The 19,482-nt window shown below is 40.6% G+C and overlaps 4 protein-coding genes across 6 annotated transcripts; 2 read left to right on the top strand and 2 right to left on the bottom strand.

The window, feature by feature from the left end:
- The first annotated feature begins 6,431 nt into the window (after positions 1 to 6,431).
- Positions 6,432 to 8,062, top strand: LOC129724138 (protein saal1). Of its 3 annotated transcripts, none has more exons than XM_055678785.1 (2): positions 6,432 to 6,535; positions 6,609 to 8,062. In XM_055678785.1, the coding sequence occupies exon 2, from the start codon at positions 6,633 to 6,635 to the stop codon at positions 8,013 to 8,015; it is 1,383 nt and encodes a 460-aa protein (XP_055534760.1). In that variant the 5' UTR covers positions 6,432 to 6,535; positions 6,609 to 6,632; the 3' UTR covers positions 8,016 to 8,062. The 3 variants fall into 3 exon arrangements, with proteins under 3 accessions (XP_055534760.1, XP_055534761.1, XP_055534762.1); XM_055678786.1 differs by having other exon boundaries at positions 6,455 to 6,539; XM_055678787.1 differs by lacking the exon at positions 6,432 to 6,535 and having other exon boundaries at positions 6,611 to 6,747; positions 6,816 to 8,062.
- A 65-nt stretch (positions 8,063 to 8,127) lies between these two features.
- Positions 8,128 to 9,381, bottom strand: LOC129724139 (BTB/POZ domain-containing protein 6-like). Its single transcript, XM_055678788.1, has one exon. It carries the CDS (start codon positions 9,311 to 9,313, stop codon positions 8,147 to 8,149), a length of 1,167 nt encoding a protein of 388 aa, XP_055534763.1. The 5' UTR covers positions 9,314 to 9,381; the 3' UTR covers positions 8,128 to 8,146.
- A 220-nt stretch (positions 9,382 to 9,601) lies between these two features.
- On the bottom strand, positions 9,602 to 12,340 carry LOC129724137 (ATP-dependent RNA helicase DDX54). The gene is made up of 3 exons (XM_055678784.1): positions 11,298 to 12,340; positions 10,645 to 11,241; positions 9,602 to 10,578 (listed from the first exon to the last, which is right to left on the bottom strand). The coding sequence occupies exons 1-3, from the start codon at positions 12,183 to 12,185 to the stop codon at positions 9,754 to 9,756; spliced, it is 2,310 nt and encodes a 769-aa protein (XP_055534759.1). The 5' UTR covers positions 12,186 to 12,340; the 3' UTR covers positions 9,602 to 9,753.
- A 3,201-nt stretch (positions 12,341 to 15,541) lies between these two features.
- LOC129721564 (HEAT repeat-containing protein 6) lies at positions 15,542 to 19,261 on the top strand. Its single transcript, XM_055674287.1, has 5 exons — positions 15,542 to 15,736; positions 15,799 to 16,669; positions 16,726 to 17,838; positions 17,902 to 18,065; positions 18,126 to 19,261. The coding sequence occupies exons 1-5, from the start codon at positions 15,584 to 15,586 to the stop codon at positions 19,167 to 19,169; spliced, it is 3,345 nt and encodes a 1,114-aa protein (XP_055530262.1). The 5' UTR covers positions 15,542 to 15,583; the 3' UTR covers positions 19,170 to 19,261.
- Positions 19,262 to 19,482: the final 221 nt, after the last annotated feature.

Here is a 19,482-nt window from a genome sequence, read left to right as displayed (position 1 = left end):
TGTTTTATTTGTGGGGAATACATAAACATGCTGCGGTCTAGGTAAACAATGCTGTTTTTCATCAATTTTTCGGTAACCTTTTTGCACTTTTCGTTTTTTTCTTGTACTCTAAAAGCGCTTCTAAATGGAGTCGCTTATGTTTCATACAGTAACAAAAGTCATGAGCTATGACAAAGACTAAGATTATGCTCCAACTATTAGAAATATAGCATTTTTATATATTTTATTGCGACATATTGTCGCAACTTTTCACACTAAATCTAAATTAATATCAATTTCTAGTGTGTTTCAACTGGAGATTCACTCTTCAACTAAAAAACAAGTAGGAGGGTGGTATTCAAGACACGACCGCATGACGTTGGACTACGGTATTCTTATATTCCATTAAAACAAATAATAGAGAGAATTGCAACTCTAGTATTTGCTGCAATTTTATCTAACAGTGCATTTCTGGATGCTGAGACGTTAAAACGTTATAAATAATAATATATACTAAAAGAATGGATATCTTTTATTTAATCGCTGTCATTTCATATATATTCGAATCAACCCTTTGTTTGCTGCACTACCAAGACAATCATTTAATTGAGCGAATTGGTAAAATTTTCCTACCTAGGCAAAAAGCAAACTTTACGAAACTATCTGAAATTGGAGCCCAGAACGATTCAACCGAAAATTTTAAATTTGAAAATTGTTTGACATTTAATCGATAAAACTCATGCTAGGTTAGTTCCAGCCCAGCATATAACTTCATGTATTTGAAAAAAAAAACGTTTGGTTCAATAACTCAATATAGCAAGAGCTAAATCACACGTTTTTCGGTAGTTGTTATCAAGGTTTGGGCGAGTGACAGGAAAATATCTTAACTTCTTCAGTTGTGATTTAGAGCATTTCTAATTGTTTTGTTATTTTTCACGATAGCGACAAGTTTGTTTCTTTCTCTGTGTGCGAGAAACAAAATCAAAACCGCGCACCGAGAAACAAAAACGAAAATTTAATGAATGCTCATTGAGAAAACTTGCAACTCTTTTTACCAATAACTTATGATACTCAAAAGAACCCGTTTTGATCTAAATCAAATTTCTGGTAAATAAGTGTTGATCATTCATAGGTAGTAATTTTTCCTCGATGAATAAAGACTGGCTGAAGAAGTTAGAATCGCTGCTGTAAAATTAAATTCACAACGGTGTTCGTTAAGACGTTTTAATATTTTCAATGACAATAATAATCTTCGATAAACACCCGCTATAGTTATTCACACACATGCTATAACTATCTAAACACGCGTTAAAACTATTCATACACACGCTGTAGCTATAGCTATCCATACACACGCTATTCCTTTCCATACATCCGATACAACTATCTAAACACACGCATAAGCTATCCAACCATGTGCTATTACTATCCATACATACGCTATAACTAATCATTACACACGCAGCAGCTATCCACACACAAGCTATAACTATCCGTACACACGCTGAAGATATACACGCAATAGCCATAATATGCTACACATGCTAGTGTCTTACACACGCTATAGCTAGCCATACACACGCAACAGCGCCATCCCTATCATCGCAAATGTCATAGCAATACAGATGCACATACGCTATATGTGCACACTGCACACACACCCAACGTTTTCACCCAACGATATCTGAATTGGATTACCGCTGGTGGGGTCCAACTCAGATCGAAGGAGCACCGAACTAAATGAAGAAATGCAGCTTCCCACTACCTCCGCCGCTGCTGCCTGATACCACCGCTCTGGTTATGCTGCAGCTCAGTTTGGCCGCTGGAATCAGCCACCGCTGCTGATTATACAAGACCGGCCTGGTGGCCTTTCACTTGTTAACTGATGAATGCTATGAGACGACACAGGCTATTATATAGCCCAAAGCAAAAATCCATCCGCGAGCAAACAAGAAGCGAGCTTGTGATTGGTTGAATGTGCACGACTTTTAACACAACTTTTAACTAGTTTAGTATCGAAAACATATTTAAATTATTATATGACAATCTTGCGCAATATTTCCCCTATCAATCAAGCCATTGGTGTTTAGAATCTGTTCAGTGGTAATGATAAAAGAAGCATTTTAAAACGGTGTTGAAACACCTGTTGCAGCTACCGAAAGCGAGCTCGTTATTGGTTGAAAGCTGTGAGACTGTTTACAAAGTCAGATCGGTTGTATCCGTTAGTGTCGACTGTGCTTGTGAAGAGAGGTGGTGATTGGTTGCTCGGTATGATTTAGACAATCGATGTGATTTACCAATTTTTCAATAGTGTATCTCGAACAATAGGTTATTTTTGTTACATAAATTCAACCGTAAAAGAATTTCTGATCGGTTGATGCCAAAACCTCGAAATTCTGAAAAGAAATGACTGATATATAAGCGCTCAAAACCTGACCACTTTTCCCTGGTTTTCCCCGGTTGAATTACTAGATTTTCAAATTCAGGTGCCTAACTTCGATATAGACGTTAGTCCAACGTCAAAAATCAGATATAAAACAACATAAAACGAGAAATTTCCAAAAATGTTCTGAATTCCATACAAAACGCGAAATTTTTCATAACGAGATTTGTTTGTGTGCGTGGATAGACAAAAATGTAGCATACCTTGTAGAACTGTCATCATACTTGGCTATGGGGCAACGTGTACCAAAAAAAAACGCCAGTGTTACATATGTCTTATTCATGTGGGTGAACTGTCATTGTAGCGATTTCGAGCAGTTTTAATTCATGATTTAAAAATTAAAGGAAAACAATAGAACTTTTTTGTAAATCACGTTTTGCTAAGAAAATGCAGCTCTTTCAGATTATATAAAAAACTGATATAGCTGGACAACCCAATTGCGGGGCTAGCGCTACGATCCTACTGACACTGACAGTCTCTCCGGAGTCGAAACTCGAACCTATACGACGAGTGGCTTGTTAGGCCGGCATCGTATTGAGACCAGCAGGGGAGGACTCTTAAAAGCACTTACAATTATTATAATTTGAAATCGATTTTTTCAATAGTTTTGCTGTTTAAATTAAAAAATAACAGGAGGGTTGTGTGCAAAGCCACGACCGCAAGGTTGAAGTAGAATACTTTTACAAGAAAGATAACCCGGCTGCTTGCGTGTCAGTCATTTATTCTAGTAAATAAACGTTGACTAATCAGATCAATCGAATTTTACGCTTCAACAAGGATTGACCATTTTCAATAATATAGTAATTTGCTTGTCATGATTGAGGCTTGACAATTTTTAAATTTAGAGATGAATTTTTTTCGGATGTTGTGCTCATGACTGAAGGAAAAGATAATTCAGTACGTTCTGAGAAACGGAAATAAAGTAAAATTCATAACTTTTACAAATTTAAAGATGTAAATTAACTCAAGAGAAAATATTAACGCTTTAATCATCAGGTTTTTATTTCATCCTGAAAAAGACAATTTGTTGTTCAATTTAGTATCGGATAAGATGCCGATTACATCTTTGCGTTATCACCGACAATGCGAATAAAGTATTCCTTGTGATAAAATAAACAGTGAAATGCTGGTTCAACACTCAAAACTAGACGGCTCACGTGTTGTCAAAAAGAGTCAACTTTTCATTGAATGCATTTACTAGTGCCCACTATCGCACAGACTGCATGACTAAAGTGCCTCACTGCATCAGCCGCTATCGATGCTGAGATCCGCTGCAACTAGTTCGCTATCCGCTATATGCTGCCATTGGTATCCACTGTCCCTGCATCAGCTGGTCCAGCTGCTATCGTTGCTGGAATCCGCTGCAACTAGTGCGCTATCCATTGCTACGCCACAGCTGTGGCCGCTTTCCGCCATCGCTGGTATCCACTGCACTGCTAGTGCTGCTGCTAAGGGAGGACGACTGCTGTTGTCGCTGTCTAGAACTATTATTAGCTTCGGCTTCGGCTGGAACAGGCTCTTATATAAGTCAAATAGCATGTTTTCAATTGCAAGGAATATAATTCTGTCGCCCGTGCTTGGGAAGCAATCATATAACGACCAATCAGAGGTCGAATTTTTCGTTTTGACAATGCTTGACTATTTTCAATAGTACAATAGTGTGAATAATAAAATTACAATTATATTCTTCTGGCAAGAATCTTAGAAGATTTTCCAATCTATTGCTGTAAGAACGAAGGAAATCCATCGAATACCAGCCGATTTATTAGCATTTGAAATTGGACATATTTTTCACTTTTTTCGGTTTTAGATTTTCATTTCACATCCCTATGTAGCCGAACTTCCTGAGAGAAGTATTCTACTTCAAAAAAGTCAGTAGAGTATGTAAATATTTCTTTGATCTTTCTTACCAAAAGAAAAGTAGGAGGGTGGTATTCAAGACACGACCGCATGACGTTGACTACCGTATTCTTAAAAAAAAATATTCCATTGAAGCAAATAGTAGAGGGAATTGCAACGCTTCTTTTACAAAACTTCTGTAACAAAATTTCGAGGCTCCAAAAGGTACCAGTTTCCGATTATTCTCGTCCAGAATTCCAGCCATTTTAGTATTTTGCAGTAGCCATTTATTACTAACAGCCACCAGCATAACGGGTGAAACCGGCACGAGATGACCGGTACTATTTTGTCTTTCCTCCTTTCAGCTGCTAACGCCTAGCGCTGTCGTGAAATTAACATCAACATAAACATGCATTTTTGCATGGTTTTTTCCGCTAGCAACAGCAATTGTAAAACATAAAATTCAACTAACCGCTTCTATTATAAAACTGCGAGGCACCAAAAGGTGCCAGTTGCCGATTTCTTGTTTACTGGTTTCCGTCCAGAATTCCAGCCATTTTAGTATTTTGCAGTAGCCACCAGCATCACGGGTCAAACCGGCACGAGATGACCGGTACTATTTTGTTTTTCCTCCTTCTAGTTGCTAACACTGAGCGTCCGTATGTACCCGGTACGGTTTAATAATGAAACTGATGGGGTGAAATGTTTGAACGATACGTTTTATACCAAGGCTTCGTCAGATAATTAGAAAAAGGGAGGGGCTACATAGATGATGGAATGGTAGAGACAAATGTTTCTTGAAAGCTGCGCCGGCCGCTGTCGTAATATTAACACCAACACAAACATGCATTTTTGCAAGGTTTTTTCCGCTAGCAGTAGCATTTGGTAAAACAGAAAATTCAATTTGCCGCTTCTGTAACAAAATTTCGAGGCACCAAAAGGTGCCAGTTGCCGATTATATTGTTGTTTTCTGGTTAATCTACTAAAAGCCACCAGCAAAACGGGTGAAACCGGCACGAGATGACCGGTACTATTTTGTCTTTCCTCCTTTCAGCTGCTAACACCTAGCGCTGTCGTGAAATTAACATCAACATAAACATGCATTTTTGCAAGGTTTTTTCCGCTAGCAACAGCAATTGTAAAACATAAAATTCAACTAACCGCTTCTATTATAAAACTGCTAGGCACCAAAAGATGCCAGTTGCCGATTTCTTGTTTACTGGTTTCCGTCCAGAATTCCAGTCATTTTAGTATTTTGCAGTAGCCACCAGCATCACGGGTCAAACCGGCACGAGATGACCGGTACTATTTTGTTTTCCCTCCTTCTAGCTGCTAACACCGAGCGTCCGTATGTACCCGGTACGGTTTATTAATGAATCTGATGGGGTGAAATGTTCGAACGATACGTTTTATACCAAGGCTTCGTCAGATAATTAAAAAAAGGGAGGAGCTACATAGATGATGGAATGGTAAAGACAAATGTTTCTTGAAAGCTGCGCCGGCCGCTGTCGTAATATTAACACCAACACAAACATGCATTTTTGCAAGGTTTTTTCCGCTAGCAGCAGCATTTGGTAAAACAGAAAATTCAATTTGCCACTTCTGTAACAAAATTTCGAGGCACCAAAAGGTGCCAGTTGCCGATTATAGTTTCCTGGTTAGTCCGTCCAGAATTCCAGCCATTTAAGTGTTTTGCAGTAGCCATTTACTACTAAAGCCAAAAGTGACAACAACAATAACAACAAAGTCAGATCGATTGTATCCGTTAGTGTCGACTGTGCTTGGGAAGAGAGGTAGTGATTGGCTGCGCGGTATGATTTAGACAATCGATATTAATTACCAATTTTTCAATAGTGTATCTCAAACAATAGTTTGTTTTTGTTACATAAATTTAACCGTAAAAGAATTTCTGATCGATTGATGCCAAAACCTCGAAAACCTGATTATAGATGACTGCAAAATAAGCGCTCAAAACCTGACCACTTTTCTCTGGTTTTCCCCGGTTGAATTACTAGATTTCAAATTCAGGGGCCTAACTTCGATATAGACGTTAGTCAACGTCAAAAAAAATATACATACCCCTAAAACAGCCTATTCATGATGAAAACTGTGACACCCCTGTCGTTGCTTTGACATCGGTCATGTTTGATTATTTTGGCAACGTAGCCAAACTGTGGTTTGTTTATAATTTCATTTTACTGCTTGCAAGTTGCAGCTTTGTTCGGTATCGCTGCCGTTTGCTTAACCCGTTCGAAATTGTGCATCAAAATAAGGGTTGGTAATGGAAATTCAATTCTAGTGTTATTTATGCAACTCTTAATTAAGTTATCGTGAATTTCTGTTCCAGGTTAATTGCCAATTTCGAATAAAAATGAACGCTGTTGATGAAGAATCAACTCCGGCAGAACAAACGCAGCCAGAGTCGGAGCCAACAAAAGATGATTCTAACGATAAAGAACAGGAAGCAATAATGGAGAAGCTGAAAGGTGACCGGATTGGTGAAACAATGTACAGTGAGCGGTTTGTACTTACAACCATCCTTAAACTACCGCAGCTTAAGACGAGTCTCGCCGACGATGAGGATTACGAGAAGGATTTGTGCAGTCTTTGGGATATGACAATCGAAAAGGATGTGGTGCTGTATCTGCTCAAGCACGATGTCGTAGAGCTGTTTATTGGACTGTCCCAGAATTCCGAGGATTACAGGCTGATAGAGATTTTGTTTGGTATTATTGGGAACATGTGTTGCGTTGACGAAACACATAAATTTCTGTACGAGAACAAGTCTCTGTTTTTGAGTTTATGCACTTTCCTCGACTCTAGTGATACCCTGGTTCTTGTTCAGTTTATGAGGATTATGACTTCGTTGCTTGATAAATCCGATGACGAACAGTATTGCTGGTTTAAACTGATACGGGAAGTTGAGAACATGACGGACAAGTTGGGTTTCATCCTCAGCAGCACAACAAACAAAGAGTTAATTGAGCACACGCTGGAAACAGTCCATGCGATGGTGAACCGTTTTACAGAGGCAGAAGTGGACTACGCTCAACTCAACGAGTTCTATAGTACGTTTGCCAAGCCCTGCCTAATAGAAGGGTTAATGGAAGGATTCAAGCATATCTATCCGGAAACGGCAGCAGAGAATAAGTTCGAAGAGGAATACTTCACAAGTAAAGATTTGAAAACTGTTCAAAAGTTCTTAGAAATTAACGAAAATCTGATTATCAACGCTAACGAAGCATACGCGGATTATGTGGAAAGTATTGTTTATTGCATGTGGCGTGTACTTGTTCCGCTCAGTAACGAGGGATCGCTTCTTCCACTGTCAAAGATGCATGTACGGATTTTCGTGTGCATTAACAGTATCTACAGCGCTATAGTGTATCATTTTCATGCCGGAACATTCCTAGCATTAGTCAAAATTTTCACACTGTTAGAAAAGGAACAAGAATCGATTCAGAGCACAACAAATCAGGAAAGTGCAACAGCTGACAACAATACGGAAGAAAGTGACTGTGAATTCGACATACAAACAGCGCTGGGCGAAGTTCTGGAAACACTCTATTTCACTGCGGAGCCGATCGAATTGGGTACCATCGAAAACGTGTGGAAGACAAGCCGCTTCAATGAGAAAACGGTGGAACGGCTCTGCACTGCGATACGAGGAACGATGGCAGGCGATCCGTTGCTGGAAAGAACGTGTGATTTGCTCATGGAAAGTGCGCGCAACGTTTGGAGCAAAAAAGATTGATCGTAACTGTCTGTAAGTAGGGCATAATTTAAACATTTTGTAACAATCGTGTAGCTTAGTGAATCGTAAGCCTTGTTTTGACGAAGCCCTGTTGAATCAAAGTATTCTCAAATCGTACCCAAGTTGCGTATTTATTTAGTGTTTTGATCGACAAATGGTTTTATTTGATAGAGAAGATAGGCGATTGCCGTGTGCTCGAAGTTTCTTTCGTCTTCAACCTTCATGATCGAACTATCCCCAGTCCAGGAGAAGCCTCTATTCCAGAAGGTAAATTTCTTGAGAACCCCATCACTTCTCCGTGGTCCATCGCACATGATGGTCACCTTGGCACCAGCTCTAAGCGAAATCCGTTCCAGCATACAATCATACACGTAGATGTCTTCGCGTGGAGGAACATTTGCCTGGCATCTGCGAATCATTTTCTCTCCACTCATAATTACAACCGAAATTGACATCGGCTGTTCATTTTCTTGGCATCCGATGTACATGCCTACTCCGAACAGGTCGAAGTCGCGAATAGCAGTCACCAGAAAGGTACCTTTGCAGGAGTCTATAGTGTAGCAGATCGGTCCAAAGAAAAGCCACTTGCGGCACTGAAAGTCGCGACTTTGCTTCTGTCGCTTTCGAACTATTCCCGATAATTGGTCGAATAATTCTGTCTGGTTGTCTTTTTGATACCGGCACCACTTGCGGAGAGCATCCAGCAGTTGGTCGTCATTACAACGAAGCTTATTTTGCCGTGAAATTTGCTCGACCAATTCCAGTGGAAGTTCCAAAAAGTCGGAGCTACGAAATACAACTAGCGGATTTCGGGAAATTGACGTTAAACAGGCATCATTCAGCTCTGCGAATCCTTTGGGAATGTTTCTGGTTAGAACTTTCATCACTGACGCCTCTTCTATGCTGATAAACTGATGGCAAAGCTTTTTCAATCTGACTAGGTTGTACTTGTTGGCAGCATAATACAACTCTACCAGGTTGTCTTCGCTGATCGTTGGGTTGTCATAGTATAAAAACTTAAGCATTTCGATAAACGTTTCCGGTTCTACATCAGGGACAGCGATGGGTTCCCTAGCAACAGGCCCAGACAGCGGCTTTTCGGTAAACATCTGATAGAAAACATCACTAGCGGTGGCGAGTGGGAAACGATGGGCGTAGATTACTGTTTCGGCTTTACCCACGGTGAAAGAAACGTCCGACAGCAGTTCACTGTTGACGAGAAATTTGACCCTCTGGTCATTGCTACCAGGACGCTGGGGCGTAATGCTGTCCGACATGGTTGCAGCTTCCGGCACCATGCAAAGACGACACTTGGTTTGAAAACGAATTCGAAGCTCGTAAGCCGCAGGCGCGCCAAACTGCACCTCTTGCTGCTGCTACTCACTCCACGCTGCAACTGAAACTCATCTCGGATTGAAAACTTATGAACAACAGATAGGGAACGATATCAATTTACAGCATTAATGGAAAGTTCTATGCGAAATAAGTAAAGCAGTATTTGGTTTATGATACTAAAGAGCCTAATTCGATGATTTTGATGAGGTTCAATTCGATGACTAAGCACCGGAAAATCGTATAGTATTATTTGTGAATGAGTAAGAACTGCTATGAATGTGGATTGCTATTTCGTTTTTTTCTTCTAATTAGTCTCTATTTTTACATTTCTGCTTTGCTCAACATATTAGAAAGTAGGATTTTTTTGTTTTAGTATAATTTATTGTATAACAACCTTCTATTTTCATTTTTTCCCTTTCGATTTGGCCAACCTCTTGCCAAGGGCCTTCTTCTTTTTCTGCACGTTTTTCAGTCGAGCGACCTTCTCTCGGGCCAGCTTAGTTTCCTTCTGCAGCCGCTGTTTGGCAATCTGTTCTACGCTCTTCAGCTCCAGATCGCGCACCTTCTTCAGGTCCATCTTGGCATTGTGTCGCCCCCAGTGGGTGTGTGGATAGTCCCGTTTAGGCAGCGGTACCGTTTCCTCTGCATCGCTCGCATCGCTGTCCTGTCGGGCGGCCATCTGTTCGTCTATCTTCGTACGTTCCTTCCACTTGTCGTAGCGACCAGTTTTGTACGAAGCGGCGATCCACACGCCATGCTCTGTTTTAATTTTACCCGCCTTCGGATCGACCACGTTGACCATTTTCTTTTTCTTGCGGTCCCACATTTGCAAGCGCTTGTGTCTGCGCTGGTCGTCCGCCGTATCCCCAACGACGGAAAATTCGGCCGAACCTGCCTGCTTGGCAAAACTGTTGATTGCGTACCCGTCCTCTTCGACGTGATCTTTCGCTTGATATGGAATAAAGTTTTCATCATCCTTAATCTGCTGATTCTTCATCTTTTTCGATGGTGCTTTCGGTTTGTGTTCTTCCTCTTCTAATTCAGCCAACTTACGCTTATGCTTCTCGATCTTAACGTTGTCTTTTTCACGTTTCTCCGCCATCACCGAAAGCTCCTTCGAGTTATTTTTGGGATTCAGCTCAAAAATAGTAGATTTGGGCCGAAAATTTTTCATCTGAGCAAGAAAATTGTCACGAAATTCATCCGGATTGTGTGTTGATTGATTATTCTAAAAATAAAATATATTCTTGAAATATAACAAAACAAAAAAAAATCATTCCTGGGACCATAATACCTTTACTTTCTTCTCCTTTTTTCCGTGCTTTTCTGTTTTCAATGCTGCAGCTTTTTCAAAATCGTCTAAAATTTTAAGCTCGCCGAGTTTAAACTGTTTCGCTTTTTTATTGGAACTTGTCGATGCAGCTGGTCTGGTTGCGATATACTGTTTGTACGCATTGTTACTAACACGGTAAGCTGTGGACAAATCGACATGCTTCACATACTCCAAAACCAGCTGATGCTCTGTTTCAACCAGTTCCGGTGGCGCTCTGCCAATGTTTCGGGAATCGTCCGGCTCAGTCGAACGCGTAAGAAACATATGCAAATCGAGCATATGTGCAATGTCATCGTTGGAGAAGATGCTATAGGCGGTACCGCTTCTTCCCGCACGTGCACAACGACCCACCCGATGGATGAACAACTTAGGTTTGCCCGGGAAGTGCACATTCACCACATAATCCAGGCTGGGAATATCCAGTCCTCGAGCTGCGATATCTGTAACCACGAGGACGTTGACCTTCTTCATCGTGAACTTAGCAGTGTTAATCTTTCTTGCAGAAGCGTCCAATCCGGAGTAAACGTGCGTACATGCTATACCAACTTTCGTCAGAATCTTAAACAGATTTCAATAGTTAAATTTATAAAACACAATATTTCAGGTCATTTTACCAACGAAATAAGTTCAACATGATGCTGGGTACCGGCAAAAATCACAACTTGCGCGTCCTTCGGAATAACCTCCCTGAGCAGAACTAGTAACGTAGCGTATCGTTCATCTGGTCGACAGTAAATAAACTTCAAATCCAGTGTTTCCGGAATTTTGGACTCTACGTCCAGCCGGATCAGAGTAGGATCGCTCAAGCCAGCTTTGGCGAATTCAACCATCATTTTCGGAAGCGTCGCACTGAACAACACCATCTGTCTGCCATCGGGTAACCTACGGAGCGTCTCCGTCAACTGCTCCCCAAATCCCATCTCGAACAAGCGATCTGCCTCATCGAACACACAGTACTCGACCGAAGAGAGCTTCAGATTCATTTCCACACAGAGATGAAGAAACCGACCTGGAGTAGCCACAATTACATCCGGGAGCGTGTGAATCGCTGCGAATTGCGAATCCATTGAATCCCCACCAAGGACCAAAATCGTTTTTAGATTCGTAAACTTTCCCAGCTGTTTAATAAACTTGAACGTCTGGATTGCCAACTCTCGGGTCGGTGTAAGAATTAACGCCCGAGCTCCATTCTTCATCTCGCGTTGCTTCAGTCTCTCAAATAACGGAATTAGGAAACATGCCGTCTTGCCAGAGCCGGTTTTTGCCATAGCAACCACGTCACGACCTTCCATGATCAGTGGAATTGTCTTACGCTGAATCGGCGTGGGGATTTTGTAGCCCATCTTGAGAATACCCCTGAGAATCGGCACACTGAGGCCCATCGCCTGGAAACCACCTCCTTTTTTCTTCTTGCTTTTTCCGGTTAACTCATCGTCGTCGTAGTCTACGCCTGCAGTTTCGATCGAGAATCCCGGAATAACATTCAGATCCTCGAGATCCATCGTTGGTGTCACTTGTTAGAAACAGTTTGCAGAATAACAAAAACTTTTTTGTGTTATTTCTTGGGAAATTTGATAAACTACTGTGCCAACGATTTTGCTTGGAGATCGTGAAGCTAAAGTGAAGAGTAAATAAAAACACGTGCGCGGTGCGGTAAACGCGTTTTGACATCCCAGGCCCATGGTACCGGTTTATTTTACCGGATGGTTTTTAGGGTAAGAGTTGCTATATTGTCCAAATCACAAAAGTGCATGAGTTGGGTTTTACACTCAAAATATTTTTCACATTATTGTTACGTGAAATTTCCTGTACTCATTCATTTTGCATGATTTATGTGACAAACATAACATCTACGTGAAAATCACATGCATACTATGTTTTATCACGTAGTATCTACGTTAACATGGCAACGTCAAACAGAATGTCATAGAAGAAATATCGCGTGAACTCTCTATGTGAAAATACACAGAAATCAAAATGGCGTAGCTGTTGTCTAACTCAGTCTCTGACAATAAAATAGAATTTCTCGACGGCTTGCGAATAAGTGAGCTTTCGAAAAACCGTACGGATTTGACATCGAGCCTTGAGCTTACAGGTTTCACACAGATGTAGTTCAAAGGTCGAGGAGTATCCTATACATAAACAGTTGCAGCTTACAATAGTTATCGCCGGCAAATGTCGTAATATTTGTCCGTTTTTATGCTGTTTGATTCATTTACGAATCGGCGATTTTGCATGGCCGTGCGATTTATCAAACAACATATTTCTGAAATTTCTAAAAACTATTTGCCATCTTTTAAGAATTGGGGAAACAAAATTTGGAAATTTTAGGTTGTATCAAACGTAGTAGCTAGCAGATAATCGAATGTTTTCCATTTTACCGGTAGTTGAATTCTACGTGAAATTCACATAAAATGCATATAGCTGCTGTATAAGATTCATAGGATAAATCATCTCACCAGATCATGATGAACTCAAATGACAATCACCTAGAATCTACGTGAAAATGACAGTGGAAAATATTCACATAACTTTTCCGGTAATTATGACGTGAAAATTATTTTGAGTGTATAAGTGCTTTAAAATTATAATAATTTTGATTAGGAATCATTGATAGCAAATTCTTCATTCCATTGCAATAAAGAAACGGTATTGCGATTTACGACGCAGGTAAAAAAAATGCCAGATAATTGCTTACGAACTAAGCCCATGCGGTGATGGAATAAAACCTACAAATTGGGTTGTTTAGCCATATCAGTTTTTTATATCCTCTGAACGAGCTGCATTCTCTAAGCAAAACGTGATTTTCAAACATTTTCTATCGTTTCCCTTTAATTTTTAAATCACGAATTGAAACTGCTCGAAATCGCTACATTGGCAGTTCGCCCATATACCAACTGTCATTGTAACGATTTGGAGCGATTTTTATTCTTTGTTTAAAAATCGAAGTACAATAATATAACATTTCAAAAAATCGCGTTTTGCTATATTGATTGATTGTTATACTCACTAGCGTAGCGTGGAGGGGGCGGCGGGGGCGGTCCGCCCCGGGTGTCACCCTCTAGGGGGTTAAACCCATGAGGAAAATTTTTCATATGTGTCACCTTCAAAATGGTGATATTCGTGGGATTAACTATCAATTAGGTGAAGGTCGCAGTGAAACGTTTGAAAATTATATAAATTTGCTTTTAAGTGTATAATCTCAACAATTTCTTCAAAAATGGGCAGATTTAGTACAATTGATAACAAAATGGTTTCACTGCAACCTGGAGAGGGTGACACCCAGAGAGAGAAAGGGGTGACACCAAACTTTTCCGCCCCGGGTGTCACCCGGTCACGCTACGCCACTGGCTATACTATTGATATATTGCGGAATATTTCCAATATTCAATATTGCAAAGTATTTATCCTTGCATTTTTGGCACTCCTCTGTCTATATCATAGCTCATTGACGTGACATTATCGTTGGAAGGATGTCAATTGACAGATGAACGATCTATCGATAATCATATCAACCAATATCGTGTACTTTTATCAAAATATTTTTCATGAAAATAAAGGCCCCTGGTCCCTCCCTCTTCTGGAAGAGATGGCTCTCATTCAAATAAGACTGGAATTTCTTCACAACTTAAGACTTTATCAAGTAGAGACATTCCAACCAGTTTTCCCCTAAAAACAACTTAATTGATCGGGATGATGCACAGGAGCCCAAAATCTTCTATCTAATATACAGGGTGTTAGGCAGCTCACTCAAAATCCTTTACAGGGTGATAGAGGACCCTATTTGATGAAAAAAAAATTCTTCTACGCATATGATCAAAATTAAACTACTGCGGAGTTATTCACTTTTTCAGTTTTCGGTTATGTTTGCATTAACGAGGTCTAACACAAAAAGTGTGATAGCTAGCTCAATTCTGTTGGTTTTGTTAGAAATCTGAGAAAATTTCGCAATCAATAGTGTCATAAAACATCGAATTGGAGAAAAAAGAAGCACTTAGAAAGGAACAAATGAGAAATCAAATGTTTTTTGAGAACTAAACTGCAATTTTCTTTTTGAATTGTGTGATAAATATGGGTTTTGTTGTTAACCAAATTGAACATTGAAGTCTACTCTACAAGTTTTTCATTGACACCAAATATCTAACTCTATTTCTCTATTTCAGAATGATGCACAGGAGCTAAAATTCGACCGCAGACACTATATTTATTTCAAAGGTGACGACTTCCGGTTTCAGGAAAACAGCCGAAAATGACCCAATACCACCCAATATGGGTGTTTCTTGAACCATAATGACGCTTAAAGGCTAGAAAACGTATCCAAATGCCATTTTAAAATCCAAGATGACGATTCCAGTTTCTGAAAAACAGCGAATAGTGACCAAATACCACCCAATATGGGTGTTTCCGGAATCGTAATGATGTACTGAAGCCACAAATCGACCTCAGACAACATTTTGAATTGTAAGATGGCAACTTCTGAGAAACAGCCGAAAATGACTCAATACTATACGCAATATGGATATTCATCTCTAGAGTGAGAAAAAACGCTTTCTCACCCCGTGGTCAAATCGTTACACTCGTTCTACTCATCATGGTAAGAAATTTGGCAATATTGTGTTAGGCAACTGTTATTTTCACCGCTATTGACACAAAAAAGACTTGTCTTGCGTCATGTATTTAATGCAATAAACGAAACTAAACAAAAATGTTCTATAACACCATAATTATGAAATTACCAAACACTAATTTTATATTTACCTATTTCGAATAATATTCAGTTGCTTTGAATTAGTGTGTACTTATTGTCGGTAAAACTGAAGCATTCCAATTGGAAACTAAACGTCATAAACAGCTGATGGGTTGGGCCAGACGCCTGAGGGATGGCATCATTAGAACAACAATGGAACTGGAGTCACATTTTCTCAGCTTGTCCACGAAATTTCTTTTCATCAACTGCGGCGACCAGTTCAATGACTATCGAAACGAGCTGAATACGCTGCTTAACGAGCTTAACGGGCTGGACTATAAAAGTCAACAAATTGGCGATGTTAGAGTAAGTATAATATGGTTAGAAAAACAGCTGTACGAATTGCATTCGTATTCGATTTGTTGCAGGCCCCGATTCGGCTGGTGGAATCTTTTGTAAATATTCCAACAAGCGAAGATACGTTGATTGTTAAAGCTTGTTGTCTAATTAAAACGCTTATTGTTAGACAAAACATCACTGTTCCTGTTAATGTAGCGATAGCTCTGATCGGTTGGTTGCTGAAGTGCTTGGAGCGATGTTTCTATCAAGTAGTTTGCGATGTCCTTGGTTCGCTCCAACTATTGGTGAAACACTGCGCCGAAAATTTAAGTTTGTTCAGTGAATGTTTGGTCTCTAATAATGGGGTGCTCATAAGTCTACTTGCGGATCCGAATTATAGGCGTTTAGATAGGGGCAGCAGTTATGATAGCAGCTCTGCCGGAGAAATGTATTTGGCGACCATGCTCTGCTTGGAAGCAATTTTAACAGCTACCGAAGGATCTGCCGATGCTGAAAAGTATTTTCCGTTGATCGGTGATTCGATACTATCTGTAACTTTTAGAATTAGGAGCGATATTCTTCCTGAGCCTTCATTCTGTAGCCTGATGATTTCGGCTTTTAACTGTTTACGGCTTGTTGCTACTCAGCAGGAAGATTGGCTTGTTGAGCATCTTGGCCAACTGCTAGGGGTATCCAAAGCGTATATGATGCAAGGTATTCCGGGGGTGAACCAACTCACACCCCAAAAAATAATGGTTTCGCAACAGGGCGTGCCTGAGCCACAGCATATTCCAATCAACAAAGGAGGCAAAGTCCCGAAAACACGAAAAACTCGAACTCATCTAAAAGGGAAAGGTGGACGTACTGCTGAGGCTAGAAAACCTCCACCGAAAACCGGAGGATCCACGTGGGATGATAATAGTCGCCAACCGTACTCAGAGCAGAGTTTAGTGTTAGAGGGTATGTATGTTTCTAATACATTTCAAAAAACGTACCTAACATCACTTTTCTTACAGTTCCAATCTCCGTTAATGCAGGCTCTAGTTATCGGACCAGCGATTCCGACTTTTCAGAGAGCGAATCTTCACGCGCCCAGATCGATCGCCACCGTCTAACCAAGTTGCGCTTTTCAGCATTATCGCTAATCAGTGCGATCGCTCAGACAGTAGAAAAGAAAATCATGTTTGGCTACTGGCACTCATTATTTCCGGACGAGAACCGAACACCTTCAACCGTTTCACTGCTGAATTGCGTGTTGAAAGATCCGTCTCCAAAGTGCAGAAAAGCAGCCATTCAAGCCACCTCGTTTTTGTTATACAAATCGAAACCATTTCTTATTCAGGCAGAAGGCAACACAAGAGCTCCCGCATCATTCACACCTTTTTCGATAGCTTTGGGTCGTATGCTAATCGAGATGTATGATATGTTGACCCAGGCTCTAGCAGATGAAAGCGATTACTCGGTATTGACGCAGATTCTTAAATGTTTGGCTGTCTTCATTCAAGCTACGCCTTTCCATCGATTGCGGAATGGCATCGTCACAAAATTTGTTCGGTTTGTTAGGATTCTGACGCGTCACAGCGACCCTTGCATCAAGGTCGGTGCCTTGATGGTGATGGGTTTTCTGATATCGGTCAGCGAAATGACACCGGAAATTGCTTCACTAGTAGGGATTTTAACACCAGATATAGGCAACCGAAACAACGAAACAAGGAAGAAAAATACCATAGAAGCCTTGAATGTACAATTTGACGGTGAAGAGGAAGAATTTATGGCATCTGACGACGAAGATTTACCTTCTAATAGTGAGGCTTTCTCGGAAGATGTCAGTAACTCTACCAATGCACCAAAAATGTCGTGGTTACTTCAAATTGCACTAGAAAACTTGGGCGTAACAGTTAGTGAGCATAAACAGGCCCGAACGTCCGCTGTAATGCCAGTTCGCATGGAGTGTTTGCAAATTCTTTCAGCAATGACCTCGCACTACTCGCTGCTGGTGGATCATCTAGCTCTGGTAGCGGAGGCCCTGAAAAAAACATTCAAGGACGCTGTTCCGGAGATTAGACTATACACGGCACGGGTATCAGATCTGTTGGGACATGCCATCAGTACATCTCTACTGTCAGAAGGTCAGTTAACATCCTAAGCTCACAAATAATGGGTATTTTTTGAATATCATGTCTACTTTCTAGTTACAATCACTCAAAAAGAACTGGCTGATTGTGTAGATTTCTGGACAGAAATGCTACCTTCGATAACGGAACAAATTCAAGATGCCCAGCAAAGTCCAATGTTGCGCACTATCTGCTGTGATGCGATCGGTAATTTGGGTGTGCATGTGTATGAAAAACTACCCGTAAGTAAAAGGCGACATTTCGAATTTCGTGTTATGCACAAACTTTTCACTCTTCAACAGCGCAATCGTCAGCTCGCCCTAGTCTCGTTACTAACAGGATGCACCTTTGACGAGGATAGCGGAGTTAGCTCAGCAGCCGTTAGAGCCCTTTCGGTTTACACTTTGTTTCCTTCACTGAGGGACAATATCTGCTATATTGAAAATACGATTGAAGCAATTTTCCGAATAATGAAAGACCCGAGTGTAGCCGCTCGCGTCAAAGCGAGTTGGTCATTGGGGAATATAACCGATGCTATGGTGCTGAACAGTAACGATCAGAGCGTTGAACGCATCCGAGATGATATGCTAAAAGAGGTTTTACAGTCTGCCATTAACGCAGCCAGTGACAACGATAAGGTTCGCTGCAATGCCGTCCGAACCATCGGAAATGTTTTACGTATTCTTCGATTGGAGCACTTATCGCTGAACGCTTGGATCGAACTTTGCCAGAATTCAGTGAATAAACTTACGCATAACATTCTCCACTCGAATAACGTGAAAGTGAAGTGGAACGCTTGTTATGCCATCGGAAACATGATGCGAAACGAGCTCATGTTCAGCGAAGGTCAGCGGATTGATTGGCAGAAGCAGATATTTCCAGCCTTATGTCAAATAGCAATTAACTCGAACAATTTCAAGGTCAGAATTAATTCAGTTGCTGCTCTTTCTGTTATTCAAAGCCGAGCATTTTACGGTGGTTATTTCATTCAAATCTGGAGCTCCCTACTGAAAGCTCTGGAACAATCGGATAATCTGATCGACTATAACGAGTACCGACATCGGGATAATCTTCAGGAACAACTCTGTTTATCATTATCACATTTCTTTGGACTAGCAACAAAGGAAGATTTAGTGGCGATGGGTAACGAGCTGCTGCCACTGTGCGATGCAGTACGCCAGAACTGGGACAGAGTCGTCAACAGGATACTGCCGGAAAAATCGGCCAAACTGCTTGAGACGCGCGTTAAGTTGAAAGGGCTGCAGCAATCACTACAAACTAGCGAAGTCCGCAGTGCCTTCGAGGTAATTTTCAACTGTTTCGGGTGTGAAGGAAATGGGACGTAAAATTTGGCAGATTTGCATAGCAAACCTCTAAGTCAATTCATCTGTCTTTATTGTTATTTTATATTGGCAAATGTAAAATATCATTTGCATGACTCATTATCTATTGAATTTATTAGAACGGAAAAGAATATTCAAACGGATTCGAAAGCGCAAAAAGTACGGAAGTGGTTGGACAAGGGTATCATAAATTAAAGTGATTTTTTTATTTTTTTAACCTGCCCTGGAAGACCGGAAGGAACCCGAACTCATATCGTACGTGATAGTGATAAAAGAAAACCAGACGAGATCGCAGGTATGTCGTTTGCTTCTTTTT

Source organism: Wyeomyia smithii, chromosome 2 (genome assembly GCF_029784165.1).
Source record: "Wyeomyia smithii strain HCP4-BCI-WySm-NY-G18 chromosome 2, ASM2978416v1, whole genome shotgun sequence".
Lineage (NCBI taxonomy): Eukaryota > Metazoa > Arthropoda > Insecta > Diptera > Culicidae > Wyeomyia > Wyeomyia smithii.
The sequence above is the reverse complement of the archived record's forward strand: the minus strand, read 5'-3'. Positions and strand labels throughout refer to the sequence as shown.